This window comes from Spea bombifrons, chromosome 8 (assembly GCF_027358695.1).
Source record: "Spea bombifrons isolate aSpeBom1 chromosome 8, aSpeBom1.2.pri, whole genome shotgun sequence".
Lineage (NCBI taxonomy): Eukaryota > Metazoa > Chordata > Amphibia > Anura > Pelobatidae > Spea > Spea bombifrons.
Window position 1 is genome coordinate 29,883,817 of NC_071094.1, and position 27,424 is coordinate 29,911,240.

Sequence of the window (27,424 nt, forward strand, 5' to 3'; positions counted from 1 at the left end):
AGGAGATTGAACCCGCCCCTCTCTGCCAGGGATTGGTCGGCAGGTAGCCTGTCTATCATACAGGGGAACAGAGCGCCTGCATCAGAATCCTACAGTCTGCAGCGATCGGTGCATGTGCAGAGCACCCATACTACCTAGGACTTCTTCATCAGTCCCCGGCCACCGCAGGACCACCATGGAAGGAGGACCGAGGTCCCACTGAAGACCCGGACCTGTCCTCTTCTAACTATGGGATGACCGCTTATAACTCCAGCTGCTCTTACAGTTTCTTTAAAGGGATTTTTACAACTAAACACGTGGCTGCCGGGTATCCCCACTCCGTAGCGCTCCTCCTGCGATTAAATGGATGGTGAGCGGGGGTTTTTATTTGAGTTCTCGGGGACAGTGATGGTTCCTCGCTGGAATGGAGTGTAAAGGCTGGTGTGTCTAAAGACTGTGCGCAAACAGCTGCTGCATCTTACTAATGGGAGACCCCTAGCCGTCCAAGTCCAACTCGCAGGAGCTTATAAGTGATCGATGTTTGTGGAACATCTGGGAAGAGACTCCGAGTGCCCCTTTCTCATGTCTGCCTGTGAACCCGGTAATTTGCTTTTATTAAAGGAAAAGCAAAGGGATTGCTGACAGATCTTCGCAATTGCACCATAATGTGTCCAGGGAAGATCTAGGTAAGACCTTTGGGATAAAAGTTAGATGCTCAATTCCTGGCAATGCAAAGCATTCATTTGTGTAGTATATATATATATATATATATATATATATGTGCAAAGCCCCTGTATGCTTTTCCTAGCACCCTCAACATATAGAATCCCCTTTGTATTTGCTACCTGGATGAACAGGGGCTGTGATGTCATATACGTAAAAAATAAATCCTTGTATAATGCGCACTGTATATCTGATAACAGTGTATATCTGATTACAGTATAAGGCATTGGGCATTATAATGTACATATTACCCAATAATTACTAAGATCTGCTCACACTTATTGAGTTACAATTTGGTGATCCTGCTAGAAGTTGGTGAGTTTATTAATCACATGGCCTCTGTGCAGAGTTTTCTAATTCATTTTAGGATGGATGTAGTTAATTATGTTTGATTTTCTTGTGATTGTTACAAATGTGATAAAAATCAGTTTGAATTATAATCAGAAATGACTTTTTGTAAATAGAAATTAATGCACATTTATATAATGCTTTTCCTTCCTGGTCAATAGTTTTTTAAAAATAATTTGAGATACTTTAATTTCCTATTCATAAATCCAAAACATGTGTATGTATGCAGAGACACTTCTAATACAGTACATTCATTAATTAGACTAAGTAACGATCTGCGTAACAAATAATGTTTAAATACAATATTATTTATTATTATTATTGTTATTAGTTGTTACTGAATACTCTTGGATGGAGTCCTGGCAGTGAGTGTAGAGCTGTGTTTGATGGCCATGTGGAAATATTTTTGTTTTGTGGGGTTGAGTAGTTTGGTACCCATAGGCAGACTTTACGGAACCTCCTTATACCTTTCATTTATTTCCTGCATTTGTGATTCATTTTCATGCCCATCCTGTGATTTATTCGGTTCCCGCTGAATTTTAACTTCTTCTCACACTGTTGCCATGATTTAGACTTGCAGCCGGGTACATTACACTAGGGATGTAAATCAGATTTATCTCTCCTATAGTTCAAGTAAGTATTCATTCTATCTTTGGAGATTCCAACATAGTCCGCTAGTTTTTTTTTTATAGCATGGAATGGTTAGCATAAATGGAGGCATTTCAAGGGTTTAGAAAAGTTTCAAAATAAGGAATTCATGCTTAAAATCACACTTCTCGGGTATTTTTATTACAGTGAACACCACCGGAATTCTGACTTAATCCAGCTTGTTACATATACACTGGTCCTTTTGACTGTAAAAAAAAAACCGTACTAGCGAGCAATGGAAGAGCTGAGTTAATATTAGTTTTAGGTTGTAGAAGGCCCAACTTGCCCTCTTCAAGTTAACCCTTTAGATTTTTATAACTAATTTTATTTCTGAATTGGTTTATATTCTTTAAAATCCATTTTAACTTGGTTGTTGAGTACAACAAAGGTCCTTAGATATACTTATCGAGAGACACACTGCTTAACCACTGGTATATATTGGTCAGTTATTATCTGCTATCTTTTAATGGAGTAATTCACTACTTTAGAATCTAATACATGGCCTTGAGGAACAGACCAGCAATTTTAGTTAATAGTAGTACACAAGTCAAACTATATATTCCTTTCTTGCTGCATCATAAATCTTTTGTTGGATGCGCAAAGATGCTGAGGTCAAACCGATGAAGTCACAGACTTAAGACAATAAATTGAAGTAAGGTTCCCACTGCTAAGGGGTTTGAGCATTCATCTTCATAAAGTGCTTACCTGCTTATTCACCTGGAAAAATATTATAATTATGTCCCACACATGACTTAGCCACAATTAATAGTGGTACCAGGCTATAGATCTAAAGGTTGTCCTCAGGCTGCTGGCCACCATCGTCTGGCTATATACCTTAATTTCTGTCCTGATTTGCCAAGCACAACATAAGAGTTTATATTTCCAATTAGCAGAAACCAACAAACATTGCTTCAGATCCCAAGATGGATTACGTTGGAGCAACACACTGAATTCAAGCATTTTTTTTTGAACAGTGACTTGTAAATACATTCACATTTTCATCATGTACATATTACATATCAATAAATCGTTATCTGTTGTATGATCTTATCATCTTAACATGTATCAGACATTCTCAATTGGGATATATCTAAGTATTAATATTCTTTTTTTAATTGCTTGTTTGGGAGAATTATTAACTAGCTGGTTTGTATGGGTGGTTGAGTGACATCCTAAATGCCTATTCTAACTCAGGCAAAGCTTCTAGAATGGGTCTATGGTTGGCATTTAAATAAGCAGGGGCAGGGTAGTGATTGGGCAAGACTCCAAAAAACATCTTTCATGCACAAACCCCCTTTTTTTATTTTACTCTCTTGAACTGACCACACGTCTGTAATGAGCATGGTAAAGGTGGCTTGGTAATGGTTGTATTCCAGTGTCGCCAGTTGCACGTTTCTGACCTTGGCTTCTTTCTTGACATTTCACTTGTTTCTCAGTAGCTCCTTTGTAATCTATTAGATATTTGCTGAATACCGGTTAACATGTTTTCTCTGCTCTTAAACCATTTTCACTCTAAGCCGCCTGGAAAGAACTGTCACTTTGTGCTTTCTAAAATGGATCATATTATTGGCTTTAGCCTGGCTTCCCCTGTCTTTCTTTTAGTACTTTGCTCTGTAAAAATGACTTGCCATAAATTCGATGACACCACAATTTGCCTTGGATACAGAAGGTGTTGAACGATGAATTAGAGTTGAGGTCACCTGGGGGTTTGCGCTGTTGCTGTGCCTTATGGAATGACATATTTTCTATGGTCTTCAGAGACCTTATGGAGAACCTGATGGATGGTATACACAATAGTTTGTTTTATTAAATTTACCATTGGGATGGGATTCAGTGTTCTTTGTCATAAATCCATTGGCCAAATCAAAACTTTATTATAGGAAAAAAACACCCAGGATGAACATGCTTACAAGAAGAAAACAGTTTCAGTGGTCTTCTTCTTTCCAGTAATTGATGGCTGAAATCCACAATAATTCATCCAGCCTTAAAAAAATACCTGAATAATCTAGTCGAACTTAAATTATATACAGAGAAGTATTTATTCCTACCCGTTCTCTCCTATTCTTTGACAATCATTTCTCAAAATCAAGTAACAAGGGATTTAAATCTCATAGGAAATAGAATGTTTCATTGACCACTAATATCATGTTATATGGACTTGTATAGCGTGATATTACATACAGTGTTGTGTTTGGATGATCATCTGTCATGTTTCCAAATCTCATATTTTTCACTTAAGGGTCCTCAAAATATAGAAACGTAGAATTTGACAGCAGATAAGAACCGTTTGACCCATTTTTCTTGATATAGAGACTAAGATCGTAATCAGTCCTTGGTCTTGTCTTAGATTCAGGATAGCTTTTTGCCTCATCCATGCATGTTATTCCCTCGCTGTACTAACCTCTACCTCTTTTTCTGATGGGAGGATGTTCAATTTATATACCACCTCTCAGTAAAGTCAAAATAAAGCAATATATGTATAGTAAAAGCCTACCTGATAATGTATATTATGGTAAAGGCCATAGTAACTCCCTCTTTCTCAGGATCTGCATGATTATTCCTCTCCATTTCCATTTCCTCTGGTTTTCTATCTAATAATAATAATAAAAACAGTACAGTGGAAATTTCATTTTATTGATAGGTTAATCTCAATTTCTTCTTGAACCAAGGACATTTTCTTACATACAGGGTCAACAAACGGCTGATTGCACCAAAAGGCTAGGTCATGATTTTGTGATTTTGAGAATTAATATAATTTTAAAATAATATATTTTCTGTAATACTGGGTCGCCTTACCAGGAATAGGCAAAGTATTAATTGTGGAAGTTGGAATAAATAAAATATACTGTATATAGATATCATTTTCAGATTTAGACATTAGATATATGAGAACCAAGGTTGCACACCCCATGGTATCAAAACATTTGTAACCCTAACACAAACGCATGAATATCACTGATGAGGTAGATATCCAGCCCGGTAGCAATTTCTTCATTACTTATGGTAGATTTAGATTAGTTACTGAATTGTTCACTTTTACAGATATTTCTGGTAATCTTTGTGTTCGTATTCCATTTCAGTTATTTGTGTCCTTTCACAAGCTTCCTCAACTTTTTATATCATGGAATTCTTATAATTATGTTTCAAAAATTGGAAATACTGTATTGTGTAATTATAACATAATGTTTTTTTCTTCAATTGCTTATGACTTTCTCGGGCAGTGGGAATAGCTGTTATGGTAGACACACTTTAATTCAGTTTTTATTATACTCGCTCAGAGAAAGATAACATTTTTCTTTGTAGTCCAATTAGTTTACATTATTATTTTTCCCCTTCTATCATATATATATATATATATATATATATATATATAATGTCTGCCTACTTTACTAATTCACAATATATAACCCTTAATTAAAAGAATCTTAGCACAATTTGACTATATTTAGATGTCAAGAAGTGACATATTTTTGCTTTAATGTCATTGATAAAGTTTCTTAAAAGTATAGATTAATTTCAATTTTCTATGCCCATCCTCTTTTTAACTATTTCCACCTACATATACACACTGTCGCCTAAGCCTATTTTCTAATAGATTGAGTTTCTTTTAACATGCTTGATTTGGTTGATTTATGTTGCAGCTAAATATACGACCTTTTAATGTATATTTAAGGCTAAGACACATTATAAAAAGTTTGAATTCCTCTGGCTAATAGGTTTCTCACCTTGCCTTTTTAAGACTCTCTGGTATTAGAGCTTTTGTGCTTGGTAAGGAATTCCTGCATAGTATGTTTGTGGTTATTAATCAGGAAAATATTGATTGCTGGAGCTCTGCTTTACTCTTTAACAAGGAGGGCGTCCGGACAAATTAATTTGACAGTAGAGTTGGTGAAATGAATCTATTGACTGTTGCAGCTACTCACTGCACCTTTGATTCGGTTTAATTAGCTGTTCATCATGTGTGATGGGGTAAGGAATCAATGGGTACATTAGTTGTATGATAGATTGGTAATGAAAGTGTGGATATAATGCTGGTGAGTTTAGACCAACCATTAATATGTAATTGAAATAGTGAATATTTGACTGTATTGACTTGTAATACAGGCTGGGAGAAAAGATTGATGTCTGTACTGAGCAAGGCCAACAACACAAGTATCTTACATTTAGTCTAAAGGTGTTTCTGATATCTTTTATTGGACCAAGAAGTACATTACAATCCCGTGAGACCCCAGAAGTCTTTCCTTGAGGTATACATTTTGCATATATTAGTACCAAATGGCCGTGTATATATCCGGCTGCTCTGAAACTTGAATTTTCTTGTTAATACACATCTAATAAAAAGATTTTCTTTCTATTTTTTCATAATTCATAACGTCTGCCAATAATGTTTGTATACTTTTAGGTTTCTGGTAGTGTAGGGCACTTAGTAAACTTAGTTTAGCGATGTGGGGCAACACAACTTTCTATTGGAATCATAATAAAATGACATGAGCCATACATGTTCTGTGGTGTTTAACAGTTAAAGATGAATTAACTATAACTAATAAAGCCACATTCTTCAGCATGAAGGGAAGACTCAGAACTTAAACATTCCTTGGACTCATCTTAGATTCATTATACCCATATGCCTATCCCACAATTCTCCCTGACTATATTATTCTCTACCATTTCAACTGGGAGATTATTTCATGTATCTACCACCATCAACAGTGGGATGACACATAAGGAGTTTTTGTTAAATAACTATGCATTATTCAGGGACAACTCAGCCCTTACTGCAGGAAAATGTTGCCCAGTAGGCCATTCATAACACATAGTAAGGTCTGAGAAATAAAATGTTTCAACTTGCCTACAGCCAATAAACATGTTAAAAATATTAACCAACTATCATGATTAAAAAAAAAACATTATAGAGCCTTTAGAAACTTTGAATGGTTTGTTATATTACCCTTAAAGGTATAGGCGAATGAAGGTGTTGTATAAGTATATATATATATATATATATATATATATATATATATATATATATATATATATGCATTTTTATTGTATAAAAACTCAAGCTCAAAGTATTTGGTGTAAAGTGGGTTAAGCAGTTTAGCTGCAGTTTCTGAGACGGTCACATGCTATTTTTAGCATTGCCACTAGAGGGAGCCCTTGGCACTTTATGGAAACAACATGCTTTTAATCGGAAGAATGACGTTACAATTGTAATTACATTTAAGTTTAGGCGACACAATTATTGTAGATATAAATGTTTAAAGTTTTATTTTGCCAAATCCCAATAACATAAGCTTTATACTTATGACATCCATGTTTACATTCCCTCATGGTATTATCTTCTGCCACTACGGCTGTGTGGTTGTTTTTGTCTACCACCTTCTCTGTAAAGTAAAACTTTCTTATATTACATGTAAGCCTCTAATTTTAGTTTATGTTCTTCAAACATTTCTCCTCATTTGAAATAAACTTCCCTCCTGTACTTTGTTAAATCCCTTTAAGTATTTAAAGGTTTCTATCACATCTCCTCTATCTTCTTTCCACCAATAATCCCTTACAATTCCCTGATCATTTTAATCCTGCAAATCACTCACTATTATAGTAGCCCTCTTCTGAACCCTAATATTGGTTTTTCAAATTAACCACGTGTCCCCTTTCACATAGTGCTCTGTGTGTCTAATGACGCGTAACCTACTTATTACAAGCTTTTACACAGTATATTTTATTTTTTGTAATGATTTTTGTGTGATAAAAATGACCACTGCTGTAGAAAACATGTTCATTAAAGTAATGATAATAATAAGGAAACGCTGAGAATGTTTCCTTAGTAGCTGAACATTTGATACTTTTTCATTTGAGTTCCCTTTTATACCAGCTTTTGAAAGGTTTGTCCTGTGTGTCGCTTTTTGCCAACTAGTTTCCTTAATGTATCCCGTCTTCTAAAGTAGAACACATCTGGAGAACTGATCTATTGCCTCCTGTCTTCATCATACACTAACTTATCTATTCATAAAGATAATTGTGTTTTATCTTTCTCTGGAAACTTGATGCAGGCATTTGTCACTCTGGCTTTTTAGGTCATCAATCTATGATTAATGATCTCACACTGTCCTGCTTTATATATGAAATAACATGAAATGACAAGTCATACTATCATTAACCTGCCTTTTATTGCCTAAAGATAATCCTTTATGGATCTTATTTTAGTATTTGTATTACTCAGTGAATCCATACTTTTCCTTGTGGATTAGTTCACATTGGCAACGTTACTATACTGATCATTATTTGGGTTTTTTGCTCATATTTCCGTGCAACTTCTCTTTTCCTCCCAGGAAGTCATTATGTTTTCTAATTGGCTTTTCTTGTGTCAGTTTACCTTGAGGCTTTGGGAAGTATCTCTCAAATCTAAAAATACGGCTCGTTGGCTAATCCGAGATGTTTTCTTAACGGAATGAGCCTTTCAGCATTCCGGCTCACGGATAGTGCTTGTGCGCTCCCTTCATAATCTATACAAGAGCTTGGTAAGAGATTACATAGGAAGATCCAATTTACTGACCCCCTCTTATACCAACCCCATTATATCATCGCAATATCCGTAATATAATAATGTGATGATGATCCTGTTGTTAGGAAGTGTAGAAATAAAAAGATTAGTTAATATTCACCACTGTGGGTAAGTATGCAAAACTTCTCTGCTATTCTTTCAGCACCATGGACAGCACCGGTAGTTCAGCTGAACATAGGCTGTTATGAGAAATGCCCTGAGTTTATTTTATTGCACAATTACCTATGTATTGTTCAACTGAATCTCTTAGCAAATGTAAAAAATGTAATCACAAGTATGCTTAGCTATTGATTTTCTTCTACCGTAGACTGATGTCATTTCATTTATTTAATTATGCGGTGTTGCCTACTACCCTCACCTGTTTTCCATGCGACCAGTGACTTGTGTTTGGACTATATAAATATGTCAATAATATTAATAATCATTTCCAGAAAAGGGTAGGGCATGTGTACATGACCTCTGATGTTGATGCACACATAGCCGTGCTGCCGTGAGAAGGGTTGTTGGATGAGACTAAATGTTCTCTATATGTTGGACTCTGTAATAAGCAAGCATATAGTATATTATATTTTATATTTATAGTATGTTTTGAATTTCTGTGAGGGATACATCTGTTCCTGCTAATGTAGATCCCTCTACACTGACAACATACAAAAAAAAACAATTAATAGAAAATCTAAACCGGTAAAAACCTACACTGTTTATTGGATTACAACTGTCTGTTGAACAATTATATGGGGGATCACTAGGTCTCTATATAATGGGGTAGTGACCCTAGAGAAGATAACAGTAAATATTGTATTTACTATTACCTGTCTGGCAGTAACACAGAAAAATACACATATTCTCCTTACCTACTCCTGTAGCCATCAGATCCTCTGCCTGCGCATACACAGTCTCAAAGCAGCCAATTCTATTATTCTAAAATAAGAGCTATATCCAGCTATGGGGACAATTTTTAACATTAAACATTGTTTTTGACCTTCTTTAGTAGGTGACGATGCACTTGGGAAATAGCAGTTCAATTGTCACAACTATACCTGCCCACCAAGAAGTCACATCTAATGGATTGTTTAACTAATATTCACACGTCCAGATTATGAATTAAAATAGAAACATAGAATTTCAGACAAGACCCATTTGGCCAAGCAGTCTACCCAATATTTCTGCTATACTCAAACAGTATTTTGTCTTGTCTTCTGTTGAGGATAGCCATATGCCTACGCCATGCATATTTAAATTAGGCTGTTCCACTTACCCACCACCTTCTCAGTAAGGCCATTTTTCCTTACATTGCATTTAACGTATCTTGCGTAACCATGAGAAGCCAATTGGTAAATTGCCCCGATTTGGTAAGGGCCAGTTAAACCATTACAGTGTCAGCCATGTACATAGTATGTAGCTGATCCCAAAGGGCTAGAGCGGCAACACTTTTTATGTTCAATGCATTGGCTTCCTATGAATCAGCGATAGACCGGTCAGGGGCTTCTCTTTATATAAAAAGAAAAAGTGAATGGCAATTGTAATTGCTGTTTCCATGGCAACAGATTTCCCGGAAGAGGGGTAATTAAAGTGCAAGCATGCTGCCATCAGATCTATTGTGAGATCAGCTGGCATGCTGGTAAGAAAGCTTGATCTCTGCTGCCATGCAGGGATCAGGGACTGTGTATGTTTTCAGACGGCTTTTAACAAGATAATCCAGTTTAAGTTACTTTTACTGTTCGGTTTGAATTTTTTTAGGAAACATAAATGGGGGCGTGTTCCTATTTTTATCTATAATATGTGGAATTTATCCTAAACTAGGAATCCCTGAAAGCTTAACCTGTTAAGCCTTTTTGAATTTTAAGTACAATATGAATAGATAACGCTTTCAATTATAAAGAGGAGCATCTTAAATCTTGCTTACAGGTGTTGGGTTGCGATATGTTCATTTTCATTCAACAGGTCTGAATGGCTGACTCAAAGGAAGCCATTATCTTTAATATCTAATGACATTTACAGGGTCTATATTTTTAGCAGTGTTTAGAAGGACATTTAAATAATGATGACATTTTGATTTTGTGCTGATTACACACGTGCAGGTGTTAATATATTTTTTTTAAAAAACACAACATAATTATATGTACAATTAATGCAAAGTACAATAAGAAAAAAAAATGAACTCTGGGTTACTGCAGCCTTTTAATTAACATGCTGCAAATACAGAGTTCAACTGCGAGAATTTAAATTTGGACAGCTGGAGAAAATTAATTAATGCCTGCTGGCCCCTTAATCGACAATGTAGTTTATGTCTGTTTTGCCTTAGGCTCAGTCATGTTTTCATTAAAAAAGAAAACATGTATCTATAGGGTTTACTACTCTGTGTACCTGTAACAAAGTTCTGGACAGCATATTTATTAGTCATACAATAACCCGCTAATAACAGCACTGTACATATTGTAGGCACTTTCAAACAGTAACCAACATATTTCCAAGAATATCCTGGGAATAGACACTTTAGGGTGCATTGAATGATTGGGTACTACTACTTAACACTGATAATCACGCAGTTTTAGGGTGGCTTAGGTTGGTTTAGGGTGTGCAGATTATCAAGTCTGGTTAAATGATTGTAATTGTAATTTTTCTTTATATACAAACCATCCTATACTGAACCTTAATTTATTTGATTTAAATATATATATTTTTAATGTGTGTATATATATATATATATATATATATATATATTTTTTTTTTTAATGTATATATATATATATATATATATTTTTTTTAATGTATATATATATATATATATATATATATATATATATATATATATATAATATCTTAATAATAGAACTGTTTTGGTTTTCCTCCAAGAAATGCTTCAATAGAAAAACTTTTATTAAAAGTTGCATTGTGATGCAGGGACATCTTAATTCTATGCTTTTATTGCTCAATTTTATACAACGAAATGTCAGATAGTAAAAATAAAAGACTCGATGTGCCAAAATGTGAACTTGAACGACTCGACCCCATTGTGTCTGAAGCAGGTGGCTGGTCTGATGCATATCTCACAGGCTATGGTAGAGATGAATCTGTGGTTTTGGGCTCCATAAATGGCTCTGTGATTGGAAACAGGTGCCATCATTTCATAATTGGATGACTGCCTGAAGACGGAACATCGGTATTCTGCAGGCATAGAAGATTCTTCCCCTGTGGTTGGAAGCACCTCTTTACTTTTCCGTACTAATCTGTTTTCCAAAACATCTGTTAACAGTAATAAAACAGTTCAATATAATCTTTTGTTTTTGGTAGTTTTTTTCTGTGGGTTTGCAGCTACTTCAGTGCTGGCGAAATTAGCGAAATAATTCCACGGTACCAAAATATATTCTATCTATACTATAAGCTCCATTCAGACTTTTCTAAGTGGCTGCTTCTGACCCATCTTGTTTTTGTTTGTTGGTGATAGATAATACTGCTTTTTTTATTTTGAATTTTTGAAATTATATTTCTTCCTTTTTATTATATCATCCCTTTTGAAATGTACCCCCAACATGTCAAATGGCCAAAGGAGTACCTTTGTGCTTTAGTGGAAGCGCAGTAAATCTGGCCAGTGGGTAGGGCTTTATTGACACGTTTTGAGTGACTTTTTGATAGCTACCTATGTAATTGTTGAATTTTTACATATGTTATACAAAGGCCCTGTGTGTTTATATATTTATTATTGTGAATTTTAGGGCTGTAGAACAATGTGATATACACACATATACCAAACATTATAAACTCCTATAAAAGAGGGGCATATGGGGAGGAAAAAGGGACAGAGGGATTTTGATCTCCAAGAGGGGAAATAAAAAATGTCATCCTTGTCACAAGCACATAAATTAGAGGTAGTTTGTGTGTGTATATTTATCTGGATATGTGTGCATGAGTGTGTTTTTATACACACACACACACATCATCTATCTATCTATATTTATTTACACACACTACTGTTCAAAGGTTTGGGGTTACTTAGCTGTTTTCATGGAAAACAAGGAAAAATCTAGCTGTGCTAACATAAGTTTTCTAATGATCAATTAGGCTTTTAAACTGAAACTTGGTTAACGAACACAACAAGCCACAGGAGTTATTGTTGCTGATTTCGGATCCATTTGATGTTATTTTAATGCATAAAACTAGCTTTTCTTTAAAAATAAAAGGAAATGTCTAAGTGACCCCAAACTTCTGAGCAGTAGTTTGTATGTCAAATGGAACATTTGCCATGTAAATATCTTCAACCCAACTCTCTTTACACCTCTAGCTAGTTTATGACATCACAACCATGGGGACCTAATTCACCTAAACATGCTAACTCCCCATTATAGGTTGTGCATTGTGCTGGCCTATTCAAGCTGGGGGTTTGATGGCTGTCAGTGTACCCCCTGCTTTTTTCTTTTTACAACGCTCTTTTGAGAGTCAACTTTCCTTTGTTCTCTATTGAATATAGTGCATAACAAAAAAGGTGCTTAATAAACACAAATATAAGTTCTTGTTTGTAATATAATTTATAGGGTATTTTGCCGCTAGGACTTCTAATTGCAGTCATTAGCGCAATTATGGAAGTCCAGCTTTGCAGTGCTTCATGTGAGAAAGGCAAAAATGATTCACCCCCCTTTCAAATTGACCATAAAACTCTTCGTAGCTATTTTACACTTGTATGGTAAAGTGTTATGCGAAGCAATTTCATCCGATTGTCCCGCTGGGGTTTTATTACACTGAGAACACATTGTATTTTTAATACTATTGAATGTAGATGTCAGACGCTCTTGTAATTGGGACTTTGGTTTTTAATTGTATGTAATGCTGTCTGATTCATAAAAAAAGGGTAAACCTTAAATGAAACTTACCTTGCTGCATTAATAAATGAAGAGAGCAGCGAGGGGAACGTAATTTGAGCATTGCTACTTGAAAGGCATCAGAGCCTTAGCTTCATCATTGCAATTATCCATCAGAAATTGTGCTCAATTATGCTTTTTTGATAGCCTTGTCAAGATGGTCATACTGGGCTTGATACTTATTGAAAGGTTAAAATACGACGGACAACGATTCCCTCATTAACTACTGATTTGCTCTTGTAGCCTTTAAATCTCTTTAAAAATCCTTTCCAACTTTAAATCTCAGATTTAAGGGGCTGAGTACATATTAATCAAACTTTTTAGCATGTTGGTGAAGTAAACTTTCATTATTTTATTAAAAATAATTCTAATTCAATAATTATACATTTTAAACTATGGTTTTATTGTCCCCTGTAGGTATAATCACAGACAAACATAAGAGTTAGGTATCCAATCTAATTAATTAAATTACATTTATTTCAACTTTAAACCCAAAAGGTAGCCGTTCTAATCTATCGGGTTGTTGATCCCAGAAATCTGCCTTGACTCATGGAGGCTGAGCGGGATCACTAACAATTTGAATTCATTAAGCAAAAGTGGCTTTTTCCCAACAAAGGAGCCCCGCTGTTTATACTGTGTCCCAGAATGGTGAGACTGGAGCAAGAACAAGTCGGTTTACTTCTTTTTCGGGATCTGGCGGATTTCGTGATGGTTGCCAATAAAATGTTGTCTAAAAATAGCCCAAATGGTACATCAAGTTTACATCAAGTCCTGGTGTTTTGTCAACACATATCCAGTGCTGGCTTTGATATAATGCATGCAAGGGTCTGTTTTTAATAGACAAATTTCTCTGCCGCTGATTGTCTGCTTAAGCTGTCGACTAGTGACAGGACATACTCCCAGTGGATGTACTTTACTGACACTGATTGACAGCTTAAGCAGCCAATCAGTGGCAAAGTTTTTTCTTTCATTGGAATTTTATGTAAAGGATTTAAGGTGCCATTTTTATATTTCTTTGCACATACGTTGTTTGTTGTATGTATTTTTGTTTGCTGGTTGAGACACCAGAAGGAAATTGCTGCTAGTTTGGCTATAGGTGCTACATTTTTTATTTTACAGTATAGAAAAACACTATCTTCATATAGTACTGAGCAAGAAAACAGCATGGTTTCCATTATCCTAACCGTGACTTCAGTTAGTTTAGTTCTGTTGAGTTCCGTTGACTTTGTTTCTTTAAGCTAAACAAAACCAAGATTCTAAATGTAAAGGAAAACTGCACATAATCACATTTTATATGAAAGTGCGATATTATTTACCAACGGTCTTAACTCTGAGTTTATACATTTCAGAATCTGGTCAACAAACAAGAAGATGAAGCATTCGGTGTGTTTAGTGCTATTGATCTGCTCTTCTGTGACTGCTGACGTAAAGCTGGTCTCAAAAAGAAACTCAGGTAAGTTAATTAAACGTGTGACATCACAGTTTTCCGCCTTATTCAAGTTGCTAGAGGACCAAGCAGTAATGATACTTTGCTACAATAGCTATTGACCCATGAAGCATAAACTACATATTTACACGGTGACACTTTATTTATTGATAGAATTAGTGAAATATTTGTATCAGCATTACAGAAATTTGATGATATCATGTGGTTTTAAAGTTGTTCCCCATTTTCTGTTTTCTTTCTTACAAATATAGTAATATATTTAATAGAATATTAAAATCCTGAATCTATTTGACATAGATGGGCATGGGCGCCCCGGTTCACTTTTCTTCATTTATACGCTCCATGTCAAAGATCCAGGTTTACTTTGCATAGTATTTCTTCAATAAACATACAAGGTAGGTAATGGGGAAGACTGCACTCCATTCATCATATAAGGAAACGGTGCGTTGACGAAGACTGGACTTGTTTTTGGACCTGTGGCCAATATGAGCCAAAGTGGTTTACATATAGGCTTTTCTTTAACACTGGCAAAATGTGCTATGCTAATGAGACAGACGAGGGAACATGGACAAACCAATACTTTACACGTTGTACCAGTGCAGTGTCATTACCAAAAATGTTTCTCAGTTACAGAAGTTATGTCAAGAACCGGTGTAATTTGCCCAGGCGCATGGACAGGATCAGCTTTTAAAACGTAAAGGTCTAGAATTGCGGTTCCGATCGTTTCCTTCTTTTTCTTTTCTTTACCGTTATTTTTCTCCAGTGTTTAGCTAGGTAAGGATTTAAATAAAACCTAAATCGATGTACATGTGGTCTTGACACATATGCGAAGAGCTTCCCAATGGTGGGATTTATCTGAATAGCCAGTTTGTTGAAAGAAAGTTAAAGAGAGCAGTTTGTTTCTTTGATCCATGAGATCGTTTAAAATGCCTTCAAAGCCCCCCTGCCAAACCCTATAGCTTGTTACCAGCTTCTTATGATTGTTAACCGTGAGTATTGATTAGGTTTATTCCTTTTCTGTTGTTTAGAAATGGGAAAAGGATAACAATTGCTCGGCTCTTCCGGTGTTAGGCTTTTCTTTCCAGTTTGAATGCATCCTTAAACTGTAACCGGTTAAACAATAAAACACCTAAGAAGCTTTGCTTGGACTTCTTTATTGATTGGGAATTATATTGATTTGCGGTTATTTTTGCACTCGTGTGATGGAAACATTTCATCTGAGAATTTTCACATCATGAAAGCAAAAATCATGGAGCGTACATTGATAGGTTTATGGGGCTTTAGAACCTCTTGTTGAATGCTTCCTGACAGCTGACCTATATTACAGTTCTTTTTAACCTTTAAAACCTGCTGACCTGTATTACATTTTTTTAACCTTTACTTTTAGATGTGTGGAACTTTTAACCTATACTTACTTCCTAATTCTTTCCATGGGTTTGAATGCATGCAGAAGCAGGCAGTTTTGCTAAAACATATGGCTGAATATTAGTTAATGTTCATTGGCTGCGGATGCTTTTACAAGTCCTCTAATCGTATGATCAGTGAGATCATGATTAATTTAGAAGGTTCATTTTCCCTATGTCTAAGGGGGTTGATGAGTTGAAATGTTTAACTCGCCTTCATACTACCAGCCTAGTGATCACTCCTCTAAAGCACTTGACTAATATTTCCATTGTCTCTATATTTCCTTTCTTTATTTTTTTTCCACCTTTCCTTCACGTCATTATAAATCATCTGCAGATTAAACAATATATTTTATTCTTAGGTTTTCATCAATTATTGTTGTGTACACAATTCCATGATTCAATCTCTTTGATGAGAATAATGATCAGGTGTCTGTGACTGCATACTGTGTGTGTGGTGTTCTCCCTCGCTAATGTATGTTATTTATTATGTTTCTGTTAATGTATCTGTTCTGTATCTTTTCATTATAAATCCAAGTGCATAAGAATGTGTAGAGTTCTACTACTAGAATACTTGTTTTAATCATTATCTCACATTTGATTTCCATATGCTACACCTTATTTAGCAATGGGAATGTACTCATTAGCACATTTAGCATTGGCGTGCAAAAACGAGACTTGATTGTATGTTTTCATGTTGATTTTAGATTGTAATTTATTCAGGTTTGTGATGTTTTTATGTTTTGCTTCCAATTACCCTAAAAGCATTAGGTTTTTGTTAATGGTAATTGCTTGTCCTATTTGTAAATGAGTACCGTAACTCATTCTTTTATCTGATGGCACGCTTCACACGGCTGTGTCAAGATCGGTAAATGGTAACAGGTTGTTTTCAGTTGCCTCACCAGACCTATCATCCTCCTTATGTAAAGAAAATGGCTGCTAAAGGGTTCATGATGTCCTGTTTACTAGCTTTGTGTACAAGATACAAAGATTTGTCTTTAAATAATAGCTTTTCAGAAATGATGTGATGATGCTACCTGTTCAGATATTATGTAGATAGGATATAAAGTAGCCTTGAAAACACATACTAACCCAAAGTTAGATACACAGGGGTCTGCATAAGCGAGAACAATACATGAGTCAACTAGGCCGGGGCCATTTTAGAAAGTTGGACAGGGGAATGATCACTGGTTGACTTAGACCAGCCCTATCGCGGAGAGGGAACTCGGCAAGGTCACCTAACCCGATGTTACGTGACCCACGGTGAAAGTGGGCACAAGGGGAGAGCAGCTTCAAAGAAAGAAAGGAAAAGAGTGAAAGGGGGGGGACTAAAGGAGTGAGGAAGGGAGGGTTGGAGGTAGTAAGAGAGAGGGTATGGGAGTAAGGGGCGGAAGGCAGGTAAGGAGTAAGAGAGACTATAATAGAGTTAGGGAGGGATAGAGTATGTATGTTATAGTGTAGATATAAGTGCGTGTTCTGAGGGCTTCATTGATCATTGACAAAAGGTTTGACTTTGGAGACGTACACTTTGTCATTTTCTCTAAATCCTTCAACTTCCCTTTATTATTTACTATACACAAAGTCACAAGGAATTATAACATGCAGATAAGAAGCCATTTTAAGAGTGAGATGAAGCCAAGATACCCTAGAAGAAATATCTACTTAATGGAATTGCCTTTCACACACTGGTCTGGAAAAAAAAACATGGGCACAAAAATATAGGAGCATTTTCAAAAGTTTGTTTTCAGGATAATTAATTGTAAACCATTCTAATCATGATTGCAAAATTAAGAAGTAGTAGACCCTGCTCAGACTCTGTCCCGTCGAGGGGTCTTTCTTTGTAGGACTTTGTAGGAAAGGAATGCCAGAAGTGCATTTATTAACTACTGCGTAGGAAAGGCTTGGAAGATTCAATCATTTACACGTTAACAAGGGTTCAATCTTTTTGAAACGATGCACATTAAAGAACAGGGGTGTCAGGACAATAGACTTATTTAAATATATATATGTATATATCTATTTTTTTTCCCACTTATATTGGGTTAGTTCATATCAAGGGGATTTGCACACATGTTTATGATAAGTATCGCTTAATTCAACCTATTTTTTTCATTACTTTGATCTAATTTGGTTTCATTGAGATGTGCTTTGATTTTCTTAGACGAGTGATACGAAGTTAAAAATACCATTAGTTGTAAAGAGTTTCATCACAGTTACATCAACTAAACAAATATGCAAGATTAGGCAGTAGGGGTGCTTGTGACGGGAGCATGTATGCTGCTAGTCAAAGCGCTTACTAAAAATATATTTTTAGCGTCTTTCACTTTTTTGTCATTAGTCTGGATTGTTGATAGGTCATTGAATAAGGCCCAATGTTTCTAACACTGCATTTAAACATAAATGTCTTGAAATCAATTGCTATAAATCCACTACTATTAATCATCACTTAAATGCACTTAGGGATCAACACAAGTAAATCCTTGAAGCATCGTCTTCGTGTTATTGTAACTGGGTTTTGGACTACTGACAAATGATATTAAATTAAATTCTGAATTAATTTTGATTAGAGGTTACAATGGTGTCTCAGGTCATGTTTCCTAACCAAGCGTCAATGGAAAAATGTGCTCATAATACAGATTTAGTACGCTTGATAATTATGCTCCTTCCTTTCACGATGGGTAGTGAGTCACACTAACTATGACAGCTTTTACGTGATAAATTTGAGCAAAATAACCTGCACAGCCATAGAAATTGAGACCTGAAAGAGAAGACCATTAGTGTTTTATTGAACAGGGATTGGAGAGCACTTAGCGTTGTTAATCTTCCTTTAGAAGAGTTATCAGGGGAAGATCACTGAAGGCTCTTGCAGACAAAAAGTCAATTGGAATTCACGAACATGTTGCAACTTTAGATTTAAAATCACATTTTTTTATTTTAAAATGAATGCAAAAAACTGCAACAACTCTTAGTTGACAGGAAATGAGTTTGGATGAAGGATGGCCTGTTTAATTATTATTTAACTTTAAAATGAAATACATTATTTCTTAATGCAGCGTGGGAAAGTCGATATCCCAACTGGAACTCTTTGTAGTTGAAAGTAAATTACAGATACATTCTTTAGAATAATGCATTCCCCATAATAAATGGTTTGTTGAAGCACAATAAAGGGGGTGTGAAAAATAAGCAGTGCTCAGTACCATAAATTACATTTTTATTGAATACAAGAAACAAAAACTGTCTGCGCTTCTTACCCTAATAAAGTTGGCAACAAATATATAAACATAATATAAATGAGAGGTTTTGGTTATATGAATTGGCCAAAGCATAATTAAGCTCACCCGCCACGTCAAGGCACACTCTCAATAGGGTGAGAACCTACTCTCACCTCCTACATAGTGGGCACACAAAGCAGTTTATACTGCTGCCAAAACCTTATTAATGTGTTGGGGGAGGTGCAATTAAACCTCCTCCCTATTAACCCCTGGACAGCAAGCTGCAACCAGACTGATGAGGAGCCAACAACCTCAAATATGTGCAAACAGGGAAAAGAAAAAATGTCGGTGCGCTAAGCTAGTCACAGGCTCAAATAATACAAATGTGTAATATGAGGCCTACCAAACAGGTGTAAGCATGCTGCAAGAAACAGTGTATTGGCTGTACAATGTATACAAGAAACAAAAACTGTCTGCGCTTCTTACCCTAATAAAGTTGGCAACAAATATATAAACATAATATAAATGAGAGGTTTTGGTTATATGAATTGGCCAAAGCATAATTAAGCTCACCCGCCACGTCAAGGCACACTCTCAATAGGGTGAGAACCTACTCTCACCTCCTACATAGTGGGCACACAAAGCAGTTTATACTGCTGCCAAAACCTTATTAATGTGTTGGGGGAGGTGCAATTAAACCTCCTCCCTATTAACCCCTGGACAGCAAGCTGCAACCAGACTGATGAGGAGCCAACAACCTCAAATATGTGCAAACAGGGAAAAGAAAAAATGTCGGTGCGCTAAGCTAGTCACAGGCTCAAATAATACAAATGTGTATTATGAGGCCTACCAAACAGGTGTAAGCATGCTGCAAGAAACAGTGTATTGGCTGTACAATGTATACAAGAAACAAAAACTGTCTGCGCTTCTTACCCTAATAAAGTTGGCAACAAATATATAAACATAATATAAATGAGAGGTTTTGGTTATATGAATTGGCCAAAGCATAATTAAGCTCACCCGCCACGTCAAGGCACACTCTCAATAGGGTGAGAACCTACTCTCACCTCCTACATAGTGGGCACACAAAGCAGTTTATACTGCTGCCAAAACCTTATTAATGTGTTGGGGGAGGTGCAATTAAACCTCCTCCCTATTAACCCCTGGACAGCAAGCTGCAACCAGACTGATGAGGAGCCAACAACCTCAAATATGTGCAAACAGGGAAAAGAAAAAATGTCGGTGCGCTAAGCTAGTCACAGGCTCAAATAATACAAATGTGTAATATGAGGCCTACCAAACAGGTGTAAGCATGCTGCAAGAAACAGTGTATTGGCTGTACAATGTATACAAGAAACAAAAACTGTCTGCGCTTCTTACCCTAATAAAGTTGGCAACAAATATATAAACATAATATAAATGAGAGGTTTTGGTTATATGAATTGGCCAAAGCATAATTAAGCTCACCCGCCACGTCAAGGCACATTTGTATTATTTGAGCCTGTGACTAGCTTAGCGCACCGACATTTTTTCTTTTCCCTACATTTTTATTGAGTTTTCAAAGATAAAAACAACATAATAATAAACAAATAGCAAAGCAAAGTGACACAGTACCCCAGTAACGTTCCCCAAATGACCCCCGAATGAGAAAAAGAAAGAACACTGCAATACAGGGAGGCTAGCAAGAAAACTTCAGATGGTATTTCCCCTCAAAACAAACTGTTGCATCATCAGTACCATAAATTAATACTAGGCCTCAAAATTTCCAATGGCTGCTTTGCAGAGAGCAAAGTATATTTTATGTTTTGTGAAATGTTACACGACACAAAGCTATATCTGTAAAAATGACCATTCAGGAGAGAAAAAAAAATTATTATTTCATAAAAGACAAAATAAATTGCTGAAAGATGCTGCGTCTAAATCAGAAATAGCCTTCCGTGATTCAGAACGAAAATGGCTGTAAATCAAGGCAAGAATTGTTGGTGCGCTATAGAAAAGTAAATTGGGAATCATTTGATGGACTCAACATTAATTAATGAAAAATCCCTTCCTTCACCTAAGTTAATAGGCCCGTGAGGCTAGGCCATTATAAAATCAATTGGACAGTAAAAGCAGGTATGAGAATGTCAGTCATGGTCTCTGGGCAATGACCCTGTGAGCGCCCAACCATTTCTTTGGCAGAGGAGATTCATAGCAGGGCTGGGCAATTTGTTTTAAGACTTGCATGCCGGTAAGAATTCAAAATATGTGCTGAACAAACGCCAATTCTCTGTTTGGTAAAATATGGTGTCACGATAACTCATAGTTAGGTGTCATAGGTGTCATCGGACAAACCGTAAAATATATATACAATTTTTCCTTTGATTGAGCCAACTCTCTGGATTTAACAGCACCATACAAGTTGAAGATGTACTCCTAAAAGGTATAAGGCTAAAATAACATTCAGAACCACCATCGCTCTGGCTTTTTATTTACCGCTCCGTTAAAAGTTAGCTGCCAGGTGGCTGGTAATTAGGAGTGCATCGAGTACAAATTCAAGACCAGGTGAAAATGGCTTCTTAATAATATAGACACATTTTACCCGGCTACACTTTCTTACAAATAATCATTTTAAATGTTTTTCTGTCCCGTGGTTCTCTCTACGTACAGATTGCTGTTCATTTGCCAGATTGTTGAGCCCTTTAAAAGTTTAAAATGCATGTGCTCTTCCTCATTACATTGCACCTTGGCCTTCACAACATGGCATTGTATCTCATCACAAAGCTGCTGTCATGTCCTTCATTTGCCTTTGTATAAGATACTGGGCTGCATTATGCGTCGAATACCATGAACACTTTGCTTTTTCTTGTCATCGTTTAACTTTAGCCATAGGTTATAGAGGACGCTTAGTTATAAAGATATTGAAGCTACATTGTGAAGAATAACCTTAAAAAGAAAACACTGCTGTTCCACCAAAAATAAGCATTTGTACTATATATATACACTGTATATAATACTTATATAACCGCTGGATTATATGCTGAAAAAATAATGTATTACGTATAGAATGCTTAGCCTTAAGTATTATGTACATTTTAGGTACTTGCAGTGCTGGATTTAGACCCACAAAAGACATACATACTAGACTTGTTCATTCAGATTGATATGCATTGCAAGTCTATCGAATTTTGGTAAATACAGCAATTTGTATGAAACCCCGAAAATGAGTCCAGAACCCACACAAATTAGACAAAAACAAAGCAAAAAAAGATAAAGCATTAAAGTATTATGTCATTGAAAAATATTGGGCAGGGTTCCTCTTTAAATATATACTCCTTAATGTGTTATTTTCTGTATTGAGTCTCCAGGTGTTACTTGGCAGATGCCTTTGGTCCTGAAAAATAAATGTCCTTCAGGGCATTTAACATAAACTTTACAAGTAGGCTGAAACAGTTGCTAAGTTGCAGTTTTTCTCTCTGATTCTAATGCATAAATCCCTGTCACCCATACTTCAAGCAATAAATATCATAGATAGATCTCGGGAGCTGTACTATGTATGTAATAAATGCTTCGTTATGCTCATACATGCAACCGTCGGTCAGGTGAAAATACAGTCCGCCGGCAGTTTTTAGTTCATTTATGTAGAGATAAGTAAATGACTCCCAAGGATGAAAATACATTATTATCCTACATTACACACAAAGAAGAAATAGGAAAGTGATTACTGTGAAGTGCAATTGAAACAGAAGGGTTTCAGTGATAATAACACACCGCGGATATTGTTTCAGAATGCTATTATATATAGGGGGGTATTCGGGAGTTGTATGAAAGTAAATAAGCTTAGTCTGGCATCCTGTTAAAACTACGGATAATTTTGTCAGATGGATTATTTTGTTATTTTTTGGTTTTATCTCTAATAACACCTTGTACCTTTTGACCATGAAGTCCATTTAACTGGTGTTCATGGTTTTTAGAGTGATTTATATTTAGTGGCTGGATTGCGGTATCCGCATTTTAGACCGAGGATGGTCCTGCAGCGGCAGACATTTAATATCCAGAAGACATGTTGTATTGTCTGGAGAGAGCTCAAAAAACCCAAAACAAGCATACCTGGAAAAATGTATGTTTTTTTATTAATATGATTGTATCTGTTTCTGTACACCCCTTTGTATTCCAAACCTTTTGGCGTTTGTATTGATATAGTATGATGCGTATGTTCATTCATGGGGTCTGTTCATAAAAGATTGTCACACTGGGGGTACACAAGTATTAAGAGCCAGTAACTGTTTTTTTACAAGGTATCATACGGTATATCTTGAATTAATTCTGTCACAGCAAAAATGTTTACGACTGTTTTCTGTCCCTTTCAATGTAAGCATGCGTTAAATTGGAAAGTATAACGGACACACAAGAGTATTGTACTAGTTGTAGGTGATGAGCTGCATTTTTTAAATAAACATGTTAGACCTTCTTGACTAGTACAGTTGGTCTAATTAATAATCAGCACCCGCCTGTGGCCAGACTACACATGGAAAGGGGAAAAAAATATTTTTTTAATATTTATTCGATTGTATACAATTTTGATCTAGAAAAATAACATATCTGGCTGGCCTTTAATATGTTATTGAATCTTGATTCTTTATGTGTTTTAGTCATTTTTTGTCTGATACTATTCTCGCTTGTATTTTCATGGATAACTCAGATTCTAAAACAGTAAATTAATAAAATACAGTTTATGTGTGTTTAAGTGTTTCTTTATACACAGTTGCCATGTATGTGATTAAATGAACATCCTCACCAATCATCTTGAACTGTGTTCTGCCAATATAGAAACAAAAGCTCATTTTAGTTTATATTAGAAAAAAGATGACAATTTACCCCCCTACAGAGCAGTTGTCAAAAGGCACTGTGGGGAACTGATTATGTAGTTAAACATTTTTTTAATGCTAAATTACCCTTCTTTAAAACGCAGCCCATCAATATCATACAGCTGTGGAAAGGTATTGGTAAAAAAAATGTGTGTTTTTTTTTTTATAAAGGTTGAATAAATCTCCTTGTGCCTCTGCACAGATTATTTTCTTGATATAATTTAATATAGCTTTGAATAAACCGATTAAAAGTAAAATATAATTTACCCAAAAAACACTGAGCAGGTGCACTTGGATGTTATGGATTTTTCTTAAGATATCTAAAGATATAAACTGAGATATACAGCTAAGTTACACAGAAATGGGAGAAAAGCAGCTTAACCCAAAAGAAACTGTTCATTACCTTTCTGACAAGTGTTATTCAACCTTTGCGCTGGTTAATCAACGGAGGAGCTGATGGGAATTCCAAAAGCCCGTATGGGTCACTTGGCTTGACAGAATTCAGTTTGGGTACTCTGGCTATGGTGTGTTACAGATGAATGAGGCTGCAGAATACTTGTTAGTAAAAGTACACTAGTTATGGTATTTTCCATTTGAGTATTCTGTACTTGTGCGTGATACCCGAATACCCAACTTCAATTGGTGTAAAATCTCTGTCCCCAGTTGGTTTCTTCTGGGGCTAGATCATGAAAGGTACCCAGTGCAGGCCACCAGCAGTCCCCCAATGGGCCTGTGAGCTTGCTGAATGAAGATGCAGGTATGTATTCCCACCTAACAGAGGCATGGTCTGGTTATGTTACAGGTGTGATCTAGGTTAGCGTCCTGTTAATTAGTCACATCTCAAACACCTGAGAAGTCCAGTAGAGCTCACAATCCGGTTGGACAATAGTAGAGAAGACTGTGTGAATGTTAAATTGTTCTACTTGCTGACTGGTGCATAATTAGAACTGTATAGTGAGGTGTGTCCTGTTTCCAAAAATAAATAAAATATTAAGATTTTTTTTTAAAATCCTGTAAGAAGTTTAGTGAATAGTGCAAGCCAATCCTGCTGGTAATAGGATTTGAAATATGTGAGCATTCTTGCCTGTAATTATGGAAAAATCTCTATTAAAATATTAAGTAAAAGCTATTGTGTTATTTGTCAACAATGCTGTAATTTTAATTGGACTTAGTTATGTTGAACCTCGCTATACAGGCATACCTCGCTATAAGGACCTTCACTTTAAGGCCGCTCATGATTAAGGACATAGTTGCAGTGCAACCGTTCCCCTATTTATGTATGCTCAAGTTCGCGAGAACGTTTACGTAACAGCATGACGCCTGCATGTCGGTTTGTCTTTTGTGCGTCTTTTGTTTCAGAAATGACCTGATGATTGCGGTGTAGTACATGGAAAAAGGTAGCGCTTCACCTATAGTACATTTCCCTACCTGCTCTGGACCTGCTGGATTGTGGGGTATGCCTGTAGTAATTAGATTTTAGTCTCAAATCTTTAATCATGCTTGCCATAAGGGGCCCATCATTTATATAAAAATGCTGCTTGCCATTTTACCTTTGGAAGTCGTTATAGCCTTCTCAGTAAGGGCTTACTAACCATCTGCTGCTTCTTCAAGGGTTGTGATTATCCAGACATCTGCAGTTGTGGCTCCAGGGTTAATAGACTGCTATGTCCAGTTGAATGCCCTTGTGCATAACACTGAAAAAATACTTGTATAAGGGGTATTCCATATTCAGAACCCATTGACTAGGAAAGCGCGAGAACATCACATTTAATTCGACACATACTTATTGATGGCTACTAATGCAACACTGTAAATATTTCCTCACTACAACACACTTAACATAATCAATAACCTATTTGGGAAGATGCTATTACACAGCTTGACACAAGACAGACACAGTGCATTTAATCTTGTCGTTTTATGAAAATGGGTTGTGTTCAAATGAGATTACATTATTACCACTAAAAGAATGGGCTGGTTAAATAACCATTGTCCTGAAAATGTTAACTATTGTTCTACACAGGGAAGAGGAGCTGTTTTTCCGGGATTTTGGAGTGTTTCTTATCATAGTGGATTTTTTTATTGTGAGATTTTTATATATCAGTGACTAAAGTGTACCTGTGAACTATACCAATGTCAGCTTTCTCCAGTAGTCTTACAGGTGTACTGAATGTTTGTCATCAGTCTTTTGGATTGAATTTCCAGTATGGCATGAGCCTCTATTGCCAGCTAACAGACTCCCAAAAGAATGTGAGAGTCGGGTAGATCACAGATATTGGATAATATAACAGAAAAAAGGCAAGCCTACAAATATGTATGGGGGATACCGCAGAATACCCCATATGGGTTTGCTCCTTTCCTTAGTTATTTACAGTCTATATATCATTTTGTCACTGGGACAAAGGTGCTATAAAAATCACAAATTATTATTAATTATCATTATAGCCACTCCGGTTCTCAGAGTAAAAGTGCTCCTCCATGGAAAGAAGGTCTCCAAGGAGAACCGTACTACCGGTCTTGACACCAGTCAGGATGCAAGAGAACACACTCTTTATCAGGACTGGGCAGGGTTTATAAAACAGGGGTCTTCTGATTATACAGTGGTCCTATATACAGTCACTGGGAAACTGTATTCTCAATAGCTGCAATATTCTAGACACTAGAAATATGCAATGTATTTTCGTTACTATGCCAACGACCTTATGAAAAGCTAAGATGGCCTCCAGCACTGTAAGGTAGCTCATTGATGGGTGAACAGTTGTGGAGTTAAGGCTAAATTTGCTAAGGAACGAACAATGTTTCTGCCCTCCGCTTCCAAGAAAACATTGGTTATTTTGCTGAAGCAGCAAAAAAAAAAAAAAAAAAATCCAAGCCCAAAGCTATCTATTCAACCATCTCAAATATTTCCTTATTTTGCTGCACTCTCATAATCTGTTAACCATTTATTAAAGTAGTGGGCCTTCCATTCAGTTTTTAGGAGTAGAACACATTCCTCGCTGGTCTGTACACAGTAGATATTAATTAAGAAAAAATGGTCTTAACTCTAAATTAGGAAAACAACTGACAATGAAATAAAGAACAGGTTTATATGAAGTGACAGTATTTTAAGCCTATCATCGGCTCAGTGCGACATATTTCCTGATAATTAGGAATCATTCTTCAGGTAAAATAATAATGAGCCTTTTACTTGAAATAGGTCAGTGCACAATGAGAGTGAGTCTTGAACTACCGGGCTTTAATCATAAATCGCCTGTCTACAGAATCTGACTCTTTATGCGAAAGTTAGATATGAAATGCATGACATATGTAAGCTTTGATGCAAGCTACCTTAAAATAAAGATCTAAAATGCATTTAGTGCTGTTCTTACTAAGTAAGATGCCATCTGCTTAAGTCAA

The 27,424-nt window shown here is 36.0% G+C and overlaps 1 protein-coding gene across 1 annotated transcript in view; it reads left to right on the plus strand.

Moving 5' to 3' along the window:
• The first annotated feature begins 436 nt into the window (after positions 1-436).
• IL1RAPL2 (interleukin 1 receptor accessory protein like 2) overlaps positions 437-27,424 on the plus strand; it is a 258,512-nt gene continuing 231,524 nt past the window's right edge. Inside the window, exons 1-2 of the mRNA XM_053472558.1 lie at positions 437-665; positions 14,469-14,572. Coding sequence (XP_053328533.1) covers positions 14,491-14,572 — 82 coding nt within the window. The 5' untranslated portion in view covers positions 437-665; positions 14,469-14,490. The remainder of the gene's footprint in view (positions 666-14,468; positions 14,573-27,424) is intronic.